This window comes from Abramis brama, assembly GCF_963993115.1.
Source record: "Abramis brama genome assembly, chromosome: 8".
NCBI lineage: Eukaryota > Metazoa > Chordata > Actinopteri > Cypriniformes > Leuciscidae > Abramis > Abramis brama.
In genome coordinates this window covers 29,288,447-29,310,004 of record NC_139970.1, presented here as the reverse complement: position 1 = coordinate 29,310,004, position 21,558 = coordinate 29,288,447, and the positions used below count along the sequence as shown (strand labels likewise).

Here is a 21,558-nt window from a genome sequence, read left to right as displayed (position 1 = left end):
AATTACTTGGTCCGTACAGGCACTGAAAAATGTATAGTGCAAAGTGTGGTGGGTTTAGTCAGTTTGGCAAGGAATTACATGTCCAAAATGAAGCTTCATTTCCAGAATACATTGCTTTTTCATTACAAACATTACGTGTGTGTGTGTGTGTGTGTGGTCTTTTAATCTAGATCTAGCGGAATGTGTGTGGTCAGTTGGCATATGACTCTGTTAGATAACGGTTCTATTCCTTTTGTGTGAGGTTCCCTAGTAATAAGTGTCTGCTCAAATTTGATTATGAAGGTTTGATTATACTCTTAGAGTTGTGCAATACATTTCATATACATGTAAATCTATATCGCCCAAGCCTAATACCCATCTAGTTATGAGTACACCATCTTTCACTGGGTGTAATTTGTTTTCTTTTTTAAATTTTGACTATCACATATTTGGGATGTGATACTGTGCTATTGTCTACGTAGCTGTTACTTGAGGTTGGCCCAGCTTCAAGGATTTTTGTCCAGGTGAGTCACATTTGTCATATCTATCGATGTGGACTATGAACGAGCAGCAGGGGGTTACATCCTATAACTGACAAATGGTAATTAACCCTTTCATCCTTCACAGCATGCCCTTGGTGACTGACCTCTTGGAGACATGTGTAGATGAGGTTCTGGCCTCTGTTTCCACGGTGACAGCAGAAGAAGTGGGACCAAGTGCTGCTCATACCACAGCCAGCACAGTCACTGAGGAGACCCTCTCTCTGGCTGGTCAGTTAACACCTCACAGATACAGTGGGATGCACTAACAGAGAAATTTTGGACAATGTTTTGTCCAAATGTAAAATAAAACAGACCATTTTAAATGCTTCAAAAGAATAATCAGGCAACAAAACAATTTTATAATGTACGTTAGACATGTTTAATGCTTTTGTAACCTGCCACAGGAAGAAGAGTTTATAGTTTGAACTGGGTAAAAAGTTAAACACTGGTATCGTCTGCTTCCAGGATAGGCCAATTCAGGTTACAGAATAATAAATAAAACTGCAATATTGACCAGTACCAATCACACATACATTACCATTCTATAGTTTGGGCTCAGTATGATTGTTTATGTTTTTGTTTTTTAAAGAAATGAGTATTCTTTTATTCCGCAAGCATACATTAAACAGATCAAAGGTGACAAAGACATCTTTGTAACATTGTTACAAAAGCTGCTTTTAACTACCCATTTGTCAATGAATCCTGAGAAAATTGTTTAATGATTTCCTTTAAAATATTAAGCAGCACAACTGTTTTCAACATTGATAATAATAAGAAATGTTTCTTGAGCACCAAGTCAGCATATTAGAATGATTTCTGAAGGATCATGTGACACTGAAGACTGGAGTAATGATGCTGAAAATGATGCTGTTATAGATCACAGGAATAAATAAGTAATTTAAAATTGCAACAGTATTTTACAATTACTTTTTTTTTTTTTTACTGTATTTTTATCAAATAAATGAACTGTAGAGTATATTGGGTATATACATTTTATATGAAAGATTTAGAAAATGTCCTTTTTAAAATCTAAGGCTTTATAAAACAAAGTACTACTTGCATTATATTTTACTTGGTTTTTAATTTGTTGATTTCAGCAGGCCTGAATTTACATTCTGGGCTGACAGTAGTTTGATTCCTACTACTTTCCGGAATTCGAATGCGCATGCGTCGCGTCTGAACGCGTTGTTGTCTTTGGAGCTCTATCGATTTGATTTATAATTCTTGATTTTTCCCTTTAAACTCACTTACAACGAACATTTTCTACTTTTCCTCACTGAGAAGCACTACTGCTCAAACCTCATAGTTACAACGCGGACTGTTGAGCAGACGCGTCTCAAGCCTATTAGTGATCCAACGCCGGATACTCTCATAGGTTACGTCCGTGGATCACGGCTGAACGCGTCTTCTCCACACTCACTTACAAACAAACATGGCGAATATATCAGATGTAAGTAGTCTACCTCTTGGTGCAGGTGAAGATACATTTGAGCTGCACGCGTTGCAGTCTGAGCTGGGAAAAAGTTGTGTCCGCTCAACTGGGCTCTTTCTTGCAAGAAAATGATATCTATGAAAAGTTTCAGTCAGGATTCAGGCCGCATCATAGCACTGAAACTGCGCTCGTTAAAATCACAAATGATTTACTTTTAGCTTCTGACCAAGGCTGTATCTCAATACTAGTTTTACTTGATCTAAGTGCTGCGTTCGATATTATAGATCACACAATACTCTTAGATCGACTACAAAATTATACTGGTGTTCAAGGACAAGCATTAAGCTGGTTTAGATCATACTTATCTGACCGCTACCTTTTTGTCTATTTAAATGGAGAAAAATCGATCATAACTCCAGTAAACTATGGAGTGCCGCAGGGATCTGTGTTAGGCCCTCTATTATTCTCAATATATATGATGCCACTTGGAAATATTATAAGGAAACATGGAATTAGTTTCCATTGTTATGCTGATGACACTCAAATATATATTTCATCACGGCCGGATGAAAACGCTAAATTATCCAAATTGACAGAGTGTGTTAAAGATATAAAAGATTGGATGACGCGTAATTTTCTTTTATTAAATCCAGACAAGACAGAGGTAATACTTATCGGTTCAAAAAACCGCCCACAGAACCTCTCACAATACAACTTTGACATCGTAGGATGTCCTGTTACTTTATCCTCTACAGTAAAAGACCTGGGTGTTATACTCGATTGTAACCTGTCTTTTGAAAATCATATTTCGTATGTTACAAAAACAGCCTTTTTCCACCTTAGAAACATTGCTAAGCTACGTAATATGCTATCAGTTTCTGATGCAGAAAAGTTAGTTCATGCATTCATGACCTCGAGACTAGATTACTGTAATGCTTTATTAGCTGGTTGTCCTGCATCCTCAATAAACAAGCTACAGTTAGTCCAAAATGCAGCTGCTAGAGTTCTTACTAGATCAAGAAAATATGATCATATAACACCGATTTTATCATCACTACATTGGCTACCTATAAAGTTCCGTATTAATTATAAGGTATTGCTACTGACTTATAAAGCCCTAAACGGCTTAGCTCCAGTCTATTTAACGGATCTTCTATCGCCCTATAATCCATCGCGCTCTTTAAGATCAATAAATTCGAGGCTTTTGGTCATACCTAGGATATCCAGATCAACCAAAGGAGGGAGAGCATTTTCACATTTGGCTCCGAAACTCTGGAATAGCCTTCCTGATACTGTTCGTTGCTCGGACTCGCTCTCCCAGTTTAAAACTAGATTAAAGACGCATCTTTTCAGCCAGGCATTCATATAATATTGTTAATCTTACAGTTCAAACTACAATCCGGCCTCTAGTTCATAAATGCCAGAGGAGAACTGGCCCCCGACTGAGCCTGGGTTCTCCCAAGGTTTTTTTTTTCTCCATTAGGTCACCTGATGGAGTTTTAGGACACCATTAGGTCACTTGATGGAGTTTTTTCGTTCCTTGCCACTGTTGCCTTTGGCTTGCTCAGTTGGGGATATTTAATTTTATTCTATCAATCAATAAATTCCACTAGAAACAAACCTTGTTGTACTATTTTATTTTAATTTAATACTGTGAAGCTGCTTTGATACAATCTGTATTGTGAAAAGCGCTATACAAATATACTTGATTTGATTTGATTTGATTCTGTTCAGTTATGGTGATGTCACGCTCTGCCTTTCCATTGTGTGAACCGATTAACCCAAGAGTGAACATGTTTTAATCCCCACACATGCAGATGTGTTTCCATCTATCTGGCCTCTCATTGTTTAGTGATGCTTACTGTATCTGTTCTCATCCACAGAGGCTGCAGCTCGGCTCAAGCAACTAGAGATCGAAAACAGTCCAGTGTCTGCTCCAGCCAGAACCAACGTCAACCTCAACATGAACAACCAGGTCAGTTCAGCCATCCAGAAGCACCCACACACACTGAGAACAAAGCTTTTTGAAAATGACTTCACAGCATCTGATTAAAGCTTGACAGACTTTAAATAAAAGGAGTAGACACTGTGTTGGCCACTATGCCACTCTAACCTAAGGATGTATTTCACATTTAAATGTGAATAGGGAAGATGATTACTCATGTTATTACTGCAGTCAGTGATCTCTATATTGTTTCCAGCTCAGTGCTATGTAAGGTCTTTTCAACCTGATATTTATTTCAGCCTTCTATATATTTAAGCAATTAACACAACACAAATACAAAGTTGATACAAATTCATCATCACACATTCAATCTTTGATATGTGTGCAGGAGGAAGTGGTGAAACTGACAGAGAAAAGTTTAAATAGTGTGGGCAACAGTCCTGTCCTGAACCAGCTCAAACCTCCTGATGAACTCAAGAGCAACATCCTGAAAGCTCAGGCAGAGGCAGCACTCAAGGTATTCAAACACTCTCATAGGCAGTATTAGTGTTTACATGCGCATTATTAACGTATTAGCCTATTCTAGGAAAGTTGGCTGTTCGTCTTTCCCAAGGGGGTGTGCATACACCCAGGGGTCTTTTTTATGACTGCATACACAGTTGCAATGCCGGCATGATACTAGATACAGTGGCTTGCGGAAGTATTCAAACCCCTTAATTTTTCTCACATTTTGTTTTCACACTTTTTTTTACATTAATCTACACTCCATACCTGACACCTGAAAATGTCTGTCCACTGACAGTCCCTAGTCAACCTGACAGATCTTGAGGATCTGAGGAGAAGATTGGCAGAAAATTGGCAAATGCAGATGTGCAAAGCTCGTCACATCATACCTAAAAAGAGTTGAGACTGTAAAGGTGCTTTAAGTACTGAGTTGCAATGTACTTATTTCAGTTTTTCCTTTTTAATACATTTTCAAAGTTGTCACAGATCTGTTTTTTTGCTATGTCATTATGGTGTATGGTGTGAAGATTAAAGACAGCAACAAAACAAAATGAATCCTTTTGCAAGCCACTGTATGTTAATGTCAGGTATACTGTTGCATGAAGTCTTGTGCATGTATATGTTTGAAAATGTTCAAAAATCTCTTTGTTTAGGATTCTAGAGATGAGCTTAGATTGACTCCAGACAAGAACTGTAACCTACAGGAGGCAGCAGCCAGGTATGATGTGTTTCGGGGGCGAGAACGCTGTTGTGCTTCTGGGCTAAAGGTGTAGAATGCCTTTTATAGCTAAACTATTTTTGGGTGAATTATTTACTTTATGCACTACGATTATAAATGACAATGTAGCAGCTGAAATTCAAGGTCAGACATTGTTTTTGATATAATATTCTCTTGTTGTAACAGTTGACAGATAACATGGACACAAACATTAAAATTGTTACATGATTGTTATAAAAAAAATGTTTTTTTTTTAAATGATAAGATGTGAATGGTGGATTTCTGTCTCTTTGTCAGACTGACGTGCCGTGGGGGGCGTATGGGAAGCACAACCTCTCTGCCAGTGAGTGGGAGAGCGGAGCGGCAGGAGTCCTGGGACCTGTTCAAACAGCCTGGCCTGCTGCCCTGCTCTACTAGCAGGTGAGACCACAGCACAGTGAGCACACAAAACCTAGTCCAAGTACAGTGAGAAGATTGTACTACAAAGAAGCATTGCTTGGTTGTTTGAGTGTGTAGATTATGACATAGTAGGACCAAATGTTAGTGAGCCTGTGGGCCTGTAATTCTCCTGGGACAGTGGAGCACAAGCAGGCAGTCAGAAACTGGGGCACACCTGGTCCTCCCATCAGCAAGCCAGGGCTTGTTTTATTTCTTCTGTATATGATCATACACTACCATTTAAAGGTTGGAGTCAGCAAGTTTCCTTTTTTCTTTTTTTTAAAAGAAATCAATACTTTTATTCGAGGATGCATAAAATTTACCAAAAGTGACAGTAAAGACATTTATGATGTTACAAAACTTATTTCAAATAAATGCTTTTGAACTTCCTATTTATCAAAGAATCTTGAAAAATAATATCATAATTTCCACAAAAAGCACGTTAAGCACAGCTGTTTTCAACACTGATGATAATAAGAAATGTTTCTTGAGCACCAAATCAGCATATTAGAATGATTTCATGTGACACTGAAGACTGGATTAATGATGCTGAAAATTCAGCTTTGCATCACAGGAATAAATTACACTTTAAAATGTTAAAATAGACATATTTCAAATTGTAATAATATTTCACAGTATTACTCTGTTTATTGTATTTTTGATCAAATAAATGCATCCTTAGTGAGCGTAAGATACTCATTTCAAAGATATTTAATAATCTTACCAACCCCTAACTTTTGAAAGTAGTGTATGTTAACAAGAACTGGCAAGAATGTAAGGGGGTCAAATATGGACAAATTTGTGTGATCCTGCGTCCTAAAAGCTAGACTGAAATGCTGCAGTTTTTTTGATGAAATGTTTAATACAAATAATTTATCTGTGAGATGCTGTCTTTTTGCACAGAAAAATGGACATCTTCTGTAAAATACTTTCAATTGGAAAGAAAATGTGTTATTTAATGAAAGCAGTTATAGTACAGTTTGTAAAAAAATTATTTGATTATTTTTAATAAAATACAACTTAGAAAAGAAACTAATTGACAGCATTTTACAGATGATGTCCAAAGACCCTTCATTGTAGTGAACCCAGAACTTTCCTTAATCTAGCATTAACATATCCTTAATGTAGCTTGCTGTTGCCATCTAGTGGCAGCTGTTGATATGCAGTTACCGATGGGTCATATTCTTTTACAGTCTATGGTCATATTGCTGTGGTCTGCCTGGAACTGGAACATGTTCTTATGTAAACATATGTACTCATGCCACAGATTGACTGCACAATTAGCTGTGTACACTGACTTGGAGACATTCAGCTCTGATAGTCACATGATAAAAGAAAGATATGTAAAATTAGTGTCTTAATGTGGAAGTTTTTTGTTCTCTGTTCAACATCACTGTACACATCAGCTGCAGATTTTGTTTACGATTTTATGTCCGTAGAATCAAATATCAAATGTGACTAATTGAAATTATATACCATATGAAAAACAGTTAATATGGAAAGTATCAAGAGATTAAAATATAATTTACTAGTGATGCCCACATCAGATGCTCAATTCGTAGACACCAAAATTATGGGTTTGATTCCTGGCGAACACACATACTGGCAAAGTCGTCTGCCAAATGTATAAATAATTTGTACCTTTACAATGTTACCCACTTTGTCAAGGCTTCTCTGCTCTGGTAGGAAGCCATCCAAATGTGCATACACAAACCCATAATCATCAGTAATCACAAATGACCTCTGAGTCATTTCCTCAAACACTTCATAAGAGGTGTTCGTAGGTTTCATTCAAGGGTGAACATTGTGAAATACTGTATGTCTTTTGAATGAACACCAATGGAAAGTGCTTTGAAATGCTCAAAGGTTTTCCATGTCTTTTGTGCTCTTTACCAGTGATCAAATCAAAAGGTTTTGTGTCCAGAGCTCTTCTCAGACATGCTTCATCACTATTCATTGTCTGTCCTTAGCCTGGAAGAGAACGCAGGCGACTTCATTTCTTCTTTGCCACCTCTGTCATCAGACCCACTGAATGAAACCCAGTCATCCAAGGTAACAAAAGTGGCTTAATGTCATTCCAGCTGCTGGCACGCTGTAATGAGAGTCCCTAGCAGCTGTCAACATTCCCCATCATTTACTCACTCCCTGCTGACACGTGTTCTCCTTTACAGGGAAATTCAATTTCAGCAGGCATGTCAATAGAGTGCTGCAAGGATTACATATTGTAGGCCAGCCCGGAAATTCGCATCACCCTGGTTCCCTCGACAAAATAACAACAATAGGATTGGCTTTTGGATTATTGCTGAAAATAAGCTCTGTAACCAACAAAAGTTTAGGATACTTGCACAAATGATAATCTTCACAAATCATCACAACTTTTATGAATTTTGAAGCCTAGATAAAATCGCCAGAAGTAAAAAAGCAAAAGTTGGGCTATAAACAAACTCCGCCATGGTCGCACAACTTCAACTTCACTTTATTTAAATAATTTGCAAGATTGTGAGTATAAACACAACAAGGCTGTAAAAGCAGAATAGTGAGTAGATGAGTTTTTCTGCTCAGTGTGATGACGTTTAATGTCACTGACAGCCTCTGTCGTTCTATTTCATGTAAAATCTTTTTTTTTTTAAATCGCGAGTGGTTTCTATTACTGATGTTGCAGATTTAAATGTGAAAATATGTTGTGCTTGTGTTAACCACAGACTTTACTTCAGGCATTTAACCAAAACAAAAAGCATTGACTTCGGAAAATGGAACGGGAAGTACATTAGTTTCTGGGTTTTAGGACCTATTCCTGCAGCACTCTACACAACACACAGCTTTTGTGACTGCAATTGTAACTTAATGAAACCATTGCATAAAAACTAAACAAACCCATAGACTTGTTACAGGAGGGACCTGCACCATATCTAGGGACCATAGAGAATTGGCGAGGGTGTTTTGGACTGTGTCTCAAAGAAATCACCTAGCAATGCTATATTTCCCATTTACTCATTTGTTTACCCATCTATGTTGAATATTACTATCAATCTCTCCCTTTCTGCATTTGTTAAAATTTTGTTTTCTAATGATTACAAAAAGTTGTAAAACTTTTTGATGTCTAGATTTGCATTTCCTGCAGGAAAAAGACATTGAATGTGCTTTCGGTTGGCATTCCCTTTAGAGCATGTGGCTTTTTACAATGCAGGTCAATGTTCAGGATCCTGAGCCGCTGACAGCCCCTCTGACTGATAACCTGATAGACTTCACAGATCCCATTCCTGTAGTAAGTTCAGCACTGAAACAATAAGCTTGTGCTGCTTTTAGTAAGCCAACGTTTACTGTTTGTCCGTATGATTGACTGTATGGCACAATAATGCCTGTTATAGATTTTTCCACGTTGCTAAAGTATTAATATTTTATGGAAACATTTGAATTGACACAGGTGCCAGCCCCCAAACCCACAATCACTCCTCGATGGATCATTCCAGCTTCAGCACCTACAGTGAGTTTACTGCTCAAATCTATAACAGTTTCTTTTATTTGAAAGCTTTTATCTAAGCAGGCAGATAAAAGTTTATGACTTAATGTCAGTAGGTTTAGTGTCATTTTGAATATTTCTGATTAGAAGATATTAGATGAATGAAATTGAAATCTCAGATTGATGAATAGGATGAATGCTCAGAATATGATACATTTGATAAGCCTTAACAGTACATGCAGAAATCACAGAGGTTTAGCTGTCCCTGTTTTCCCCCGGTAAGGACTCCAGACACTGATCCATGCATTATTGTAGAAGATCAGCAACTTTATCTAAGAACTTGTGCATGGATGTCTCTTCCTATTTCTCTGCAGTTCTGTTTTTGCTCTCTGTAGATTTAAACATTTAGTAAAAACTTTCATATTTCATCTGATGATGTTGACTCAGATGACTCACTATCAAGCCACACGTTCAGTGGAGTGTGCAGTTTCATTATCCTCACTTCTCACATTTCTAGTGGTTAATTTAGTGACTGACTGTCCCCCCCTGCTACCTCTCTCTCGTCTAGCTGTCTGGCACCTTTACTAACGGCCTCCTTGACTGTACAGCAGAGATGTCATCTCAACATCCTGAGGGGGCTGCTATTTCCCCACTCCCCCATCTCTCTCACACTCACAATGTGATTGCCACCAGGTTTGTTTAATCCCTGCTTCATTACCTTTCTCTGCTCTGTTGAGGACAGTTGTCCTTTTACTTTCTGAAGCAATCATATTCGCCACTTTCAACTTAGTGGACGTTAAAACCAAGGGGAGTCATGCTGTATTTACACCATTATGTGGGCGTGCTTTTTCCACTGAAGTTGTGTATTCCGTTAAATACACTACCGTTCGACAGTTTGGGGTTGGTCAATTTGTAGTTATCTCTTTTGCTCACCAAGGTTGCATCTATGTGAAAAATGTTTTCTATTTGAACATATTTTAAAATGTAATTTATTACCATGATGGCAAAGCTGACTTTTCAGCATCATTACGCCAGTCTTTAGTGTCACATAATTGGTTTTTGTAATTTGGCCTTGTTTAAACCAGGTATTAAGATGTGTTTCGGTCGATCCGATCACAAGTAGTCGAGGGAGATGCATCCCCGTTTACACTTGCCGCTTTAATCTGTCTCTTTTGTCCACTTTCAACCACTTCTGTCCTGATTTCTTTGAGTGGAGTGTCTATGAGCGGGTAAATGCGTTTCCTCTGGTCTTTCGATCTAATGGACAAAATAAGCTTGCGCATTGTACATATTAACAATGAGAGAACATTGTCCTTTGTACGTTTTTCGTCTTCAAACCAAACTTGGGTCTCCGACAAAGTTTAAATCCCGTCTGGCTAGTGCGCTTCCCATAATGTTTACAACATATTCGACCACATGAGCGTCTACACTAAGAAAACAATCTGTCCGAATGCATTTTCGACTACTGTAAGTGGTCGAAATTGGACAAGCTCAAAATATTTTAGACGCTGTTTACACCTGTAGCATCATCCACTTGTGATCCGATCAACCAAAACTCATCTTAATACCAGGTGTAGACAGGGCCTAATGCTGATTTGTTGCTCACGAAACATTTCTAATTATTATTAATGTTAAAAACATTTGTGCCACTTAATTTTTGTGGAAACCATTTTCAGGATTTTTAATGAATAGTTCAAATGAACAGCATTTATATAAAATAGAAATATTCTGTAACATTATAAAAGTCTTTTCTGTAACTTTTGATAAATGTAATGCTTCCTTGCTGAATATAAGTGTTCATTTCTTAAAATAAATAAATAAATCATACAGAACCCAAACTTTTGAACAGTAGTGTGCTTTTGCATGCAGCATATAAATTGCAAATGTTTTAGTGCATCAAAAATTGCTTTAAAGAATTCAATTAGATTTAAAGTATGTTCTTAACCTGCCAATTGCTGAATTGATCTTTGACAGCATTGTGGCTCACCCAGCCAAGGACGACAGCCACAAGCCCAAAGGTCTGCTGACCACTGAACTCTGAGAGCGACACATTGAGCACATGCCCAACATCTGCCACTGGACCATCACACGTTGTCCTTTGATTACTACATTCCAGTGCAGGCACAGACAGCTGGACTCTGGCCATGCACGGTGTTGCAATTCCATCTTCAAGAATGCTGGCTTTGTACTGAAGGCATCCACAAGCCCAGATCTCAATGCTGATAACAATTCAACTCATTGCACAAAGGGTTAGCAGTCCAGTGTTTGGAGAGCACCATTCCTTTTATAACTTTTATACCTCTTTTGAGTGACTGTACAGCCCTTTGTTTTAGCAGCAGCACATAAGACCCGGTCCTGTTGTGATTGGATGTTTGATGTAGAACGTTTGATCCACCTGCTCTCCACTTCCTGTTGAGATCTTCTCTGATTGGACGGCTGTGCGAAAGAGCTTGTGAATGCGCTTGGATCACAATCCCCCCACTGACTATTTTTTTAGAACTGGAGTAGTTCTTCCTACAGAAAATATATTTTTAATCTTTGCCTTTCTTTTGCTCTGCTTTCTGTGTTCTTACGAGAAGTAGCTGCACTCATTTTTACGCTTTTAAGTACTGTACTCTAAACTGGAAGGTTGTTAGAGCACTATTGTGTAGCATTGGGCAACATGCAGTCATTGAGCCAAGATTTGCTGTTTGAACCTTTTATCAATGCTGTTTTTATTCAAACATTGTAGTTATCACCTGCCTTATTTTAATAGTTCATATAAGATTTTAAATGTACAACATAACGTATTGCAATGTAGTTTGTCATCTACTGTATTTAGTTGATGTATTTCACTGTGTAGTTTTAAGTGTGCTTCACTGTGATTATAAATGCTGTATTAGATGTGATGGGAGACACAGGAGCCACTGAGACCTCTGTCAGCCACTGGCTCTTACATTATCAAAACTGTGGAAGACTTGGACAATGTAAACAAATTAAAATATTTTTAATTGTAATATAATAAGGGGGAAATTACCACTTGCAGTCTGTGCCAGTAGTTACCACAAAACGAGAGGCCTTTCATGGACCCTTCTTCCTCCACTAAGTTCCATAAGCTTTTTTGCTGCTATTTTTCAGCACACTGAAAAGTACATCATTGGTATAATCACTGGATCTGTAATCACTGGGATGAAATGTTTGGAGGTCAAATATCAACTTTTTATACAATCAGTTCTTGTGAATAAGTCAGACTTCTCAAAGGTTGTTTATATGGTCTACATCTTCTGATTTGCTTTGTACTCCCTGCTTTAGTGGAAGTGCTCGATCACAGAAGGCAATTGTAGCTGGATTCCATTGATGCGCTAATTACTTTTGTTCTCTAAGTCTCACACTGTAGGCTTATTTACATATATTAATGATCTGTATATGTCACAGCAATGATGTTTATATAAATACACTTGACTGTAAGCCTTGTCAAATTTTGTATGATGTGAGAATTTCCACAAGTAAAAGCATTTTAAAGTTATTGACCAGTGCTTTTGTGTGAATGCAGTGTGGACAACCATGATTTCCTAGAATATATTTGGATGATTGAATTCCTTACTTAAAAGCACCAGACAATCATTTTTTATTTATTTAATTATTTCATCTCATGTTGCTGATATTTATCCAGTATTTATGGGCAAAATTATAAGGCTTTTTTTACGCATAATAAATGAAAACATTACTATTTAAAGGAAATTCACTGAACTTATCCTTGTATCCAGCAGGTGGAGCCAGAGCTCTTCACCACGGGCATGAGTGATACTCCGATTTGAGTCGTTCAGCTTCAGTACAAGCTCTGAAACTTTTTCTTCTTTTTTTTCGCCTCATATTTAAGGAAGTTTGTTTGAAAACAATTTTATTTATTTAAAAAATGACAGCATCAGAAACAAATGCAGATTACATCTTAAAACTCATGGCCCTAACCAAACAGTTTACTTACAAATTTATTTTACTCATTAGATAACTCCAACAGAAAAGATGAAAGCATGCTGACAAAATTGAAATAGAGGGCAATCCTACAACATTATTAATAATAAATCATTTTAACATTTAGTATAAATGTCATATGATTACTTACAGCAACAAGTTCACATGAAATCAAAGCAGTGTGCACTTATTCATAGTCGACAACAACTTAAATATTTTAAAGCCCTGTACAAACTCATACAAAGCTAATAGGCCTACATTTTGGACCTAAATGTTACAGGAGGAAAACAGTCTAATTGGCCTATATAACATTATTAATGTTTTGTTTTTGTACAATACTACGCAAAGAATAGCCTATTATTTGTTTCCTTTAGCATAACTAATTGTTTTGGCAAATCCCCATAATTTACATTCTGATGGGTCAAAATCTTGGGACTGCTCTTCTAAATTATGATATTTCATTTGGACATTTGCGTCATTCCATCTTTAGTTTCGATGCAAGTTTCTCTCATTCTTTGCTTTGAAAAATCTCTCTCTGTGTATTTATTATATATTACATTTGAACAGTATGTGTAGCCTAGCCTATTTGTGCAGTAGTAAAATTGAAATTGAGCATGATTCCCTTTGGCCATAGCCTATTGTCGCTAAATGTTTTCCTTAATTTTTCCCTAGTGTGAACGGCAGATTGTGGGTAACCGTGGTTTCCTCACTTCGCTAATGAATTATGTTCATGTTTATTATAAGCCATCTTAAGTTGATGATCCTTGAGGGAGGTGGCTTCGCGTTTACAGTTGCCACAGCACAGCTCTCATCTTTTATTGTATGCCTGACGCGCGCTCGAGCGCACATACCGACTGTCCACGAGCGACTTTAGCGAGAACTAATGAGCGCGCACGCTTCAGCTGACCGAGACCCATTTCAGTTGTTCGTTTGAGCTTTATTCGGAACGAAAGCAGTACTTTATAAAACACAGGGTATGGTGACTGAGACTACTTCAGTGGAGATTCAGCTTTGAATTAAACTGTCTGCAAAATGACCTGCCAAGCGCGCGGATGTGTCGAGCTGTGAGGGAGTAGTGTCGTTTAATCAAGAAACTTCTGTTTGCTTTGACTGACATTGAAACGTCATGGCATCAGTGTCGTGGAGACACGCGCTTTTCTTCTTGGTAGCTGGTAAGTTAAACTGCTTTGTCCAGTTCATGTCTGCATTTCAACCTATTATGTGTGTTTTTGAAAATTCGTACTGACTGTAAAATACAAAAAAGAAAGCTAGAACAAATCAGAACGGAACTATCCATCTCAGTAACTGTACTGTTTTGAATCAGAAGTCCAATGTGGTTTTGCAGTGGTTTTGTATGTTGGTCGGTTTCAATCAAATTCAAACCATATTACGATAATAATGAATGTGAAGGTTAACAAGTGAACATACTAGCATACAATGCATTCAGGCAAATAACCAACTATAATAAATGCTGATTTTGTGTTCTCAGGACAAGGGAATTGTATGTATGTATATATATATATAAATAAATGTCATGTCAGTTAGTTAGTTTGTGCAACTGCTTATATCAGCTTATATTAAAGCTATCTTATATTATGATAAAGTGTATACATTATATGTATATATTTTATATAATTAAATTGTATTGTTAATTAGTTATTTGCTGGCCAAAACAGGTTTACTATGTAACCTTTACATTTTAAAACGTGGAATATTTTTGTACGTATAACACATGCTTTTAGTCTTTTCCACACTGTACAGAGGTTGGAAATTTTGATGAAAGTGAAAAAATCCATAAGTGAAAAGCACACCCATGTATGGGTCAATTATCTAATTTTCTAATTAATAATGCATGGCAACCTCCTTCTGTTGGAAAGAATTAATTTCACACTTACCTTAACAAGCTCACTGAGCTGTGCTGATCATGACTAACAAGCTGCTCTTTGCTTGCCTTGATTTCCTGTCACTATTCAATTGGGATTGCTAGATTTACTCTGCAAAGATTCATCATGGCATACATTTGTTTAGAATTAATGTCTCTAAAGAATTTTAATGCAAATATGAGCGATTCATTGTTGTGAACTGACCTGACTCTCAGTCAAGTAATGCAAGTATGTGACTCTTTCTTGTTTGTGACAGTGAAACAGATACAGACATGTATCTGGCTCTCTGACTGCCGAGGGAAAAAGAGAATGCTGATGGATTCACACAAGACAATGGCATTAAGCTCATGATATTAGCAATCAGTCAGTAGAAATATGTAACTCTTGAATAAACAATTCTGCTCCAGTTAAGCCCGCTGTAGTGAGTGCCCTATAAAATATGTAGATTTAGCAGGAGAATCTTCTTACTCTGAAACAGTGTGAGGAAGCGATGAAGTGAACTCAGGAGAAGTGTATGTCAGGGGTTCTGATGTTAACTATTCTCTGAAAAAGTATGTGAAAAAAAAAAAAAAACGTTGATATTATGCAAGCTCAGTTTGATGTGTTGCATTTTAGAATAGGTCACATAATGCAATATGTATTCTACTTTTCCTTTTCATTCTCTTTCCCCTTTTTTTTTTTTTTTTTTTTTGCTTGGCATTACTTTACTTTTCATTTAGCTTTTCTTTCCTGTCTCATGTTTATCTGCCTTTCCTTCCTTTTCCTTTTTTTCCTTCCTTTTTTATTTTTCTCCTTCATTCACCTTTCATTTAATTTCCTTTCCTTCCCTTCAACCTTTCCTTTCCTTCTGCCTTTCCTTTCCTTTCCTTTCCTTTCCTTTCCTTTCCTTTCCTTTCCTTTCCTTTCCTTTCCTTTCCTTTCCCTTCCCTTCCCTTCCCTTCCCTTCCCTTCCCTTCCCTTCCCTTCCCTTCCCTTCCCTTCCCTTTCCTTTCCTTTCCTTTCCTTTCCCTTCAGCTTTCCTTTCCCTTCCTTTTCATTTCCTTTCATTTCCTTTCATTTCCTTTCATTTCCTTTCCTTTCATTTCATTTCATTTCATTTCATTTCATTTTTATAGATGGCTCCCACCCTAGTTTCTTTATAGATAGCTATGTCCATCTTGTCACACAGATGCACTAGGGGAGCCTGAGAAGTCCCAGAATATTGATGGCATCATAACGGTTCACTACTGGCACAGAGAAAAAGGTTGCTTTATGCTGTTGTTGCAAGCTGAGAGAGAAATGTCAAGCACACATTTTAAAATTCGAACAAAGCTTTCACTGTGTTCCAGGCCAGAATGCTTTATCTTTTGAGACCCACTGAGATGCATTGCCCTCATATATCTGACATTTGAAAGTCTACCACAGATAAAAACACCACAAAGAGTTAAGAACACTTCAGGATGAAGGGGAGCTCAGGGATGTGTACAGTTCTCTAAATACAGATTAACACGGTGCATTTCTCTGATTGAGGTGAATAACCTGATGGCAGTGGGCGGGGAGATCTGGACAGCCATAACAAGTGAAGATGAATATATGGCTGCTCTATTTCTTTACGCTTGTCAGGACCGCTTTGTATTTCAATCCTAATGTACTGCCTTAAGCAGTTCAACCTTTGTTATAATTCAGTTCAGTAGCTATCGAATCCAAGTGCATTAGTGAGCACTGTGTGCAAGGAATTTAATGGTAAATGATAATAGTTTTAAGGAATTTGTCTTACCAATGGAGCGTTTTAAATGGCATCCAGAGGGCTGCTGGAATAAACTAAGCATGCTCGATTGTGTAGAATGGCTGCTGAAGCCGAACACAACAGATTCATATTTCTGAGTAGAGCTGACAGTCATGTAGCATAAACTGAAGACATCGCGATAATAGCCTTAAATAACTTAAGTGCAAAAGTGGATTAATTTAATCTGGATGAATTTTTCATTCTCTGTGTTTGTCATTGTCTCAAAATAGTAGTTAGCCATGTGAGCCCTGATATTTACCATTAAAGCTGAAAGAAGTTACTTTTATGCATAAACCCAGATGACCTTTTTGAGTTGTTTGGCACATGACTGCTTCACCTGCATCAACAATCGTATTTTGCGGAAAAAGAGCATTGTATAACCTATTTGGCCAGCCGGATACATATGGGAGATGTGAATACAAAAGCACATGCAGTTAAGACTTGTTCACACCAAGGACGATAACTAAAAACATAAAAACATCTACAAATCGTTCTAAATTTAAAAGAATTGCAGAACCCACACCACACGGCACAATGGAGGAACAATGTCGTTGAAATCACTTTCAGAACTTTTTTTTTTTTTTTTTCAGCTGATGAACGATAAAAACATTGAACGCCAATCAGAATCCATCCTGCTTTAAAGAGCTTGAGCATTTAAAGCAACAGACAACAACACTGCAGAGCACGGTTATAAACAAAACGGTATCGGTCGCTGGTGTGAACACTAATATGCTTATTATAGTTATCTTTATAGTTATCATTCTTGGTGCGAACGGGCCTTTAATCGTATACGGCGCAATAGCGAAACTTAATGGAGCTTTCAGTTAAGAAATGTGTAATAAAATATGTTTATTTTATGTTATTGTTTATTTTTATATACATTTATGTACAATTTCATATAAAGGACAAATAAAAATAGAAATAAAGATAATTGATGACATACAGAGCTGTAAAATAGCAACACAGCTTATGGTTTTAATAATAAATGTTTGAGTTTATATCGAAATCTCAGACGTTTCATTGCTGACTTTGGTATCTTGACGAATCTGAGCGTAGACAGAAATATCTTCTGAAACTTTATAAGACACACATTTGTCTTTACTAGGGTCTTTTACTTTCTGGTAAAGCAGGAGGCTTCTGTAAAGATCTCAATTTAATCACTGTCTTGGAGAAGCATTGTAGATTTTTCTTTTTAACAGAATGGCATGAGACTTAGCTCTTGGCTGCTGATCATATAAATAAAAACAGGCTATTTGAGCGCCAGCCCTGCCCTTGAGGCACATTTAGGATTTGTCTTGCTACAAAATGAAAGCGTGGCTCTGTTTAATGTATTAAGAATTAGGTGTTGGACTGAAAAATGCAGTTAATATTTGATGCCTAACTTTGCCTTGTGATGCCAGCAGGGAATCGGCATGCTGGAATGTGTGCAGCTCTCTGCATCGCTGCTGGATGGGTTGGAACTCCTGCATTAGCTGATTATTCATTATGCAGATTGAGTCACCCTATAAACTGCGTTGCGTCATGCTATGGTATAAATTAGTTTTAAAGGAAAACGAGGTGGATTGATTCATTTGCTCATTGACATGCTTGAGATTAAAGCCACAAAAGGCCCCTCTTATCAAGCAGGGGACAGACAACCTGGCATTGACCCTGAATGTGGCATAATGTGCTGTGAAGAATCATTCCGGAGTCTTTGGTTCGATTGTCTAAAGAGACTCTTAAAGCAGCGCTGGACCCCATACAGTGTTTTTAAGACCTCTCTGACAGCAGGAGCTCAGGAAACAAGATCTTTCCTGGCCCCTGAGCGAGCAGTGGCATCTAAATCACAACTACTTGCCTTCGAGTTGTAAACCGACACTTGAGCCAACAAAAGCATTCATTTTATTTCCCTTTAGATTTGACATGGAAAGCTCAGTGTTAAGATATTTTAGCAGCTTAAAACATCCCCTATTATTAATTCTCCCTATAAAGCAGTCATATCTTTAAAAAGAATATAATTTTTTTCCTCCCAAAACAGAATTTAGCTTTTCATGATCATGTTTTCATACAATGAACTCAAAATCTGGTAAGGGGTAATTAAATGTAACAAATCATGTAAGTATTTATCATCTTTTATTGGAAAATTAAACATTTTATCAAACTTTGATAATTGCCTTAATCTTTTAAACAACTGAGAAGATAGTGATCAAACTACATTTCATAAAAATCACCTGTTAAGTTTATGATGTATTACATCAGCATATGACAGTCAAATTGGACGACTACAGGGACTCATCTCAAGATCACTCAATTAACAGTTCATCTATTGGTAAAATGATGACAAAAAAGATCAGTCAAGAATAAAGAATTATTGAAAATACAAAAATCAGGAATGTCAGAATCAGAATGCGTAGTTTGTGCGTAAAGAAATGTCTGTCAGAACCAACACACGCTGAATGATGTTCACCAACCCAGCAACGTTTCTCAGTTGGACTGACATTTATTCTCTTTAGCATGTAGTGTGAAGTATTTCACTATTTCACTCAGTTCCCTGATCACTCCGATTCAATTTCAGTGAGTGAAAAACAAATTTGTATTCACGTGCGCTGTGTATTATGCACATCATTGTCTCTGCCTTTGAATAGCAAATTATCAGATATATATATGAGGCACAGAAATAAAATGAAGAGCTATAATATCAAATTATTTTTGCAGAATAGATTCTTTAAAGGCATTTTAATATGTGAAATTAGGCTATAGAGCATTAATGATGAGTGTTTCAATTGTACTATGGTTCTGTTTCAACTTGTCTGTGAACTAACGGTGAAAGATTTGAACTATTTATAGGTAAAAATTCACATAAAAATTTGTGTAATCTGTGTACCCTATATATATATATATATATATATATATAAATTATGATGCAAACACACAAATCATCATCTTTTTTTTGCAGCTTAACTCTGACGCTTAATATGAAGTGCATTTCAATTGCTGCCTACAACAAATTACAGTGCAAGGTGTCGATTAACTCTTACAGCAGTGAGTCACTGTGACCCGCAGCAAATGACCCTCTTTAATGGGAACCAGCCGTTGGTGTAATGGCCTTGAGTGATCCATCACCCGTATGGACAGATACGCTGACATTCATGGCCCTGGTAATTGCTTCATCACAAAGGACCTGAGCTATGACCCATGTAGATTATTTTGGAATGCCATGATGGATGTTGTGCATGTGTGTTTCTGAGATAAGAAGAGTAAATGGTGGCATTTACTTTATCAATAGTCATAAACCATGTTGCAGAGCCTGATTTCACCAAGTGCAACGTTTCTGAATCAACATTCCAATCAACCAATCAGATTTGAGGGACAAGTTTACAGTTTATGTCAAGTTTATTCTTATAAACTTAAAAGTTCTTATAACCAGGGTTAAGTGCTTCTATATCATTAGGTGATATTCACCTATCATTTCACTCTGATTTTAGGGATAACTTATGGGTAGGGTTAGGTTTAGGGGTAGGGATATGGATATGGATAGGATTACATTTTCATACAAGAATGTTGTTTCAGGATCAACAAAACATGTTGTCCCAGGAACGGGTCTAACTCGGCAAAATCAGGACGTGCAACTATGTTACACAATAAGAAGACAAGTGGCATTTTGTACTGGCACATTGCTTGCTTTCAAAAGTGACAGACAGTCCTTGGTCAGGTGGTCATGCAGTGTAGTTCTTCAAAACTTTCAAATGTTTTGTACGGGTTGCTTCTTGACTGGGAGTGCTGTCTGCTGTATGTTACTTTCACCATGTTTTTTTTCCCCCTGCAGCATATTGTAGGCTAATGCATCTTTTCTGGCATTAAAGGGTTTAATGCAAATGTTATCTTGCTCTTCTGGAGTAGCCTCAGGCTGTTTTTGTCCATGCTGGGATAGCAGCGTCTGAGTACACTTCAATTCTGCATACTTTATACACTGGTACATAATAAGATCATAATACCACCCTAGTGAAAACTTGTAATTTGTATATATATTGTATTTGAAATATATTCCCTTTTTAAATAGTACATTGCAAATATACTAACTAAAAAATGTACTATCTTTAAATATATTAAAAGTACATAGCTTTATATATATATATAGCATCATGCTTTTACCTATTTTCACAATACAACTTTTAACACACTTTAAAATAATTGTGAATAGTGAAGTGAAAATTCTGTTTATTTTTTAAAAGTGTATTTATTTGCACTTTATTAAAAATATATTTCAGGTATATTTAACTGTGTGCTGGAAATGATCATTGTAACAATCCATTGAAAGTATACTTTCAAAAATATATTATAGTATTTTGTACAAAGTATAGCTAAGTTTTATTTGTTTATTAATGTGCATTTGTTATTGAAGACAAAGTGTGCAATTTGTAGTATTTGGAATAAGCCAAAGGTATTACTGAGAATATACTTTTTATCCAAATATAATATGTGATGACGAAATTCATTTGTAGCCTTTAAAACTACTTAATTTGTTTAATATTTTATTTTAAAAATAGTATCAAATTTTATTTTTTATTTGTCATTTTGTTTTCTGCTTCAGTCCAAATAATTGTATTAATAAATATCAAACGTGTCAATTTTATTTGTTATAACTTGTGACCATTTATACAAATGTAAAATTATATTTTGCTTTACTAAATTCTAAATGTCTTTTAAATAAATTTAAATTAAAGTTTAAAAAAAGTTTAAAGTAAAATGGTATTTTTCTAATGGACTTTACTGTTGCTGAAATGTAGCTTTGAGTTCACGGCTGACTGGTCCGTGCTCGTAAACAGTCTGAAGTGACCTGCAGCTTCGAAGCTTCCAGCGGGTCCCAGAGATGGTCACATGTACAAATGACACCTCTCTCACACTTTGGCATGTCTGACAATGAGTCAGACATGCCAAAACCATTGATATAGCTGCCAGCCC

General features: G+C 36.7%; 2 protein-coding genes across 4 annotated transcripts in view; both read left to right on the top strand.

The window, feature by feature from the left end:
* epb41l5 (erythrocyte membrane protein band 4.1 like 5) overlaps positions 1-12,523 on the top strand; it is a 40,628-nt gene extending 28,105 nt beyond the window's left edge. For 2 of the 3 annotated variants that reach the window (XM_084121493.1, XM_084121492.1), the window contains exons 17-26: positions 607-749; positions 3,837-3,928; positions 4,287-4,415; positions 5,056-5,120; positions 5,418-5,540; positions 7,529-7,610; positions 8,746-8,823; positions 8,983-9,042; positions 9,587-9,711; positions 10,993-12,523. In XM_084121493.1, coding sequence (XP_083977619.1) covers positions 607-749; positions 3,837-3,928; positions 4,287-4,415; positions 5,056-5,120; positions 5,418-5,540; positions 7,529-7,610; positions 8,746-8,823; positions 8,983-9,042; positions 9,587-9,711; positions 10,993-11,059 — 964 coding nt within the window. In that variant the 3' untranslated portion in view covers positions 11,060-12,523. The remainder of the gene's footprint in view (positions 1-606; positions 750-3,836; positions 3,929-4,286; positions 4,416-5,055; positions 5,121-5,417; positions 5,541-7,528; positions 7,611-8,745; positions 8,824-8,982; positions 9,043-9,586; positions 9,712-10,992) is intronic. The other variant, XM_084121494.1, reaches the window with a different exon arrangement.
* A 1,263-nt stretch (positions 12,524-13,786) lies between these two features.
* The window catches only part of ramp1 (receptor activity modifying protein 1), a 32,128-nt gene continuing 24,356 nt past the window's right edge, over positions 13,787-21,558 (top strand). The window contains exon 1 of the mRNA XM_084121514.1: positions 13,787-14,141. Coding sequence (XP_083977640.1) covers positions 14,096-14,141 — 46 coding nt within the window. The 5' untranslated portion in view covers positions 13,787-14,095. The remainder of the gene's footprint in view (positions 14,142-21,558) is intronic.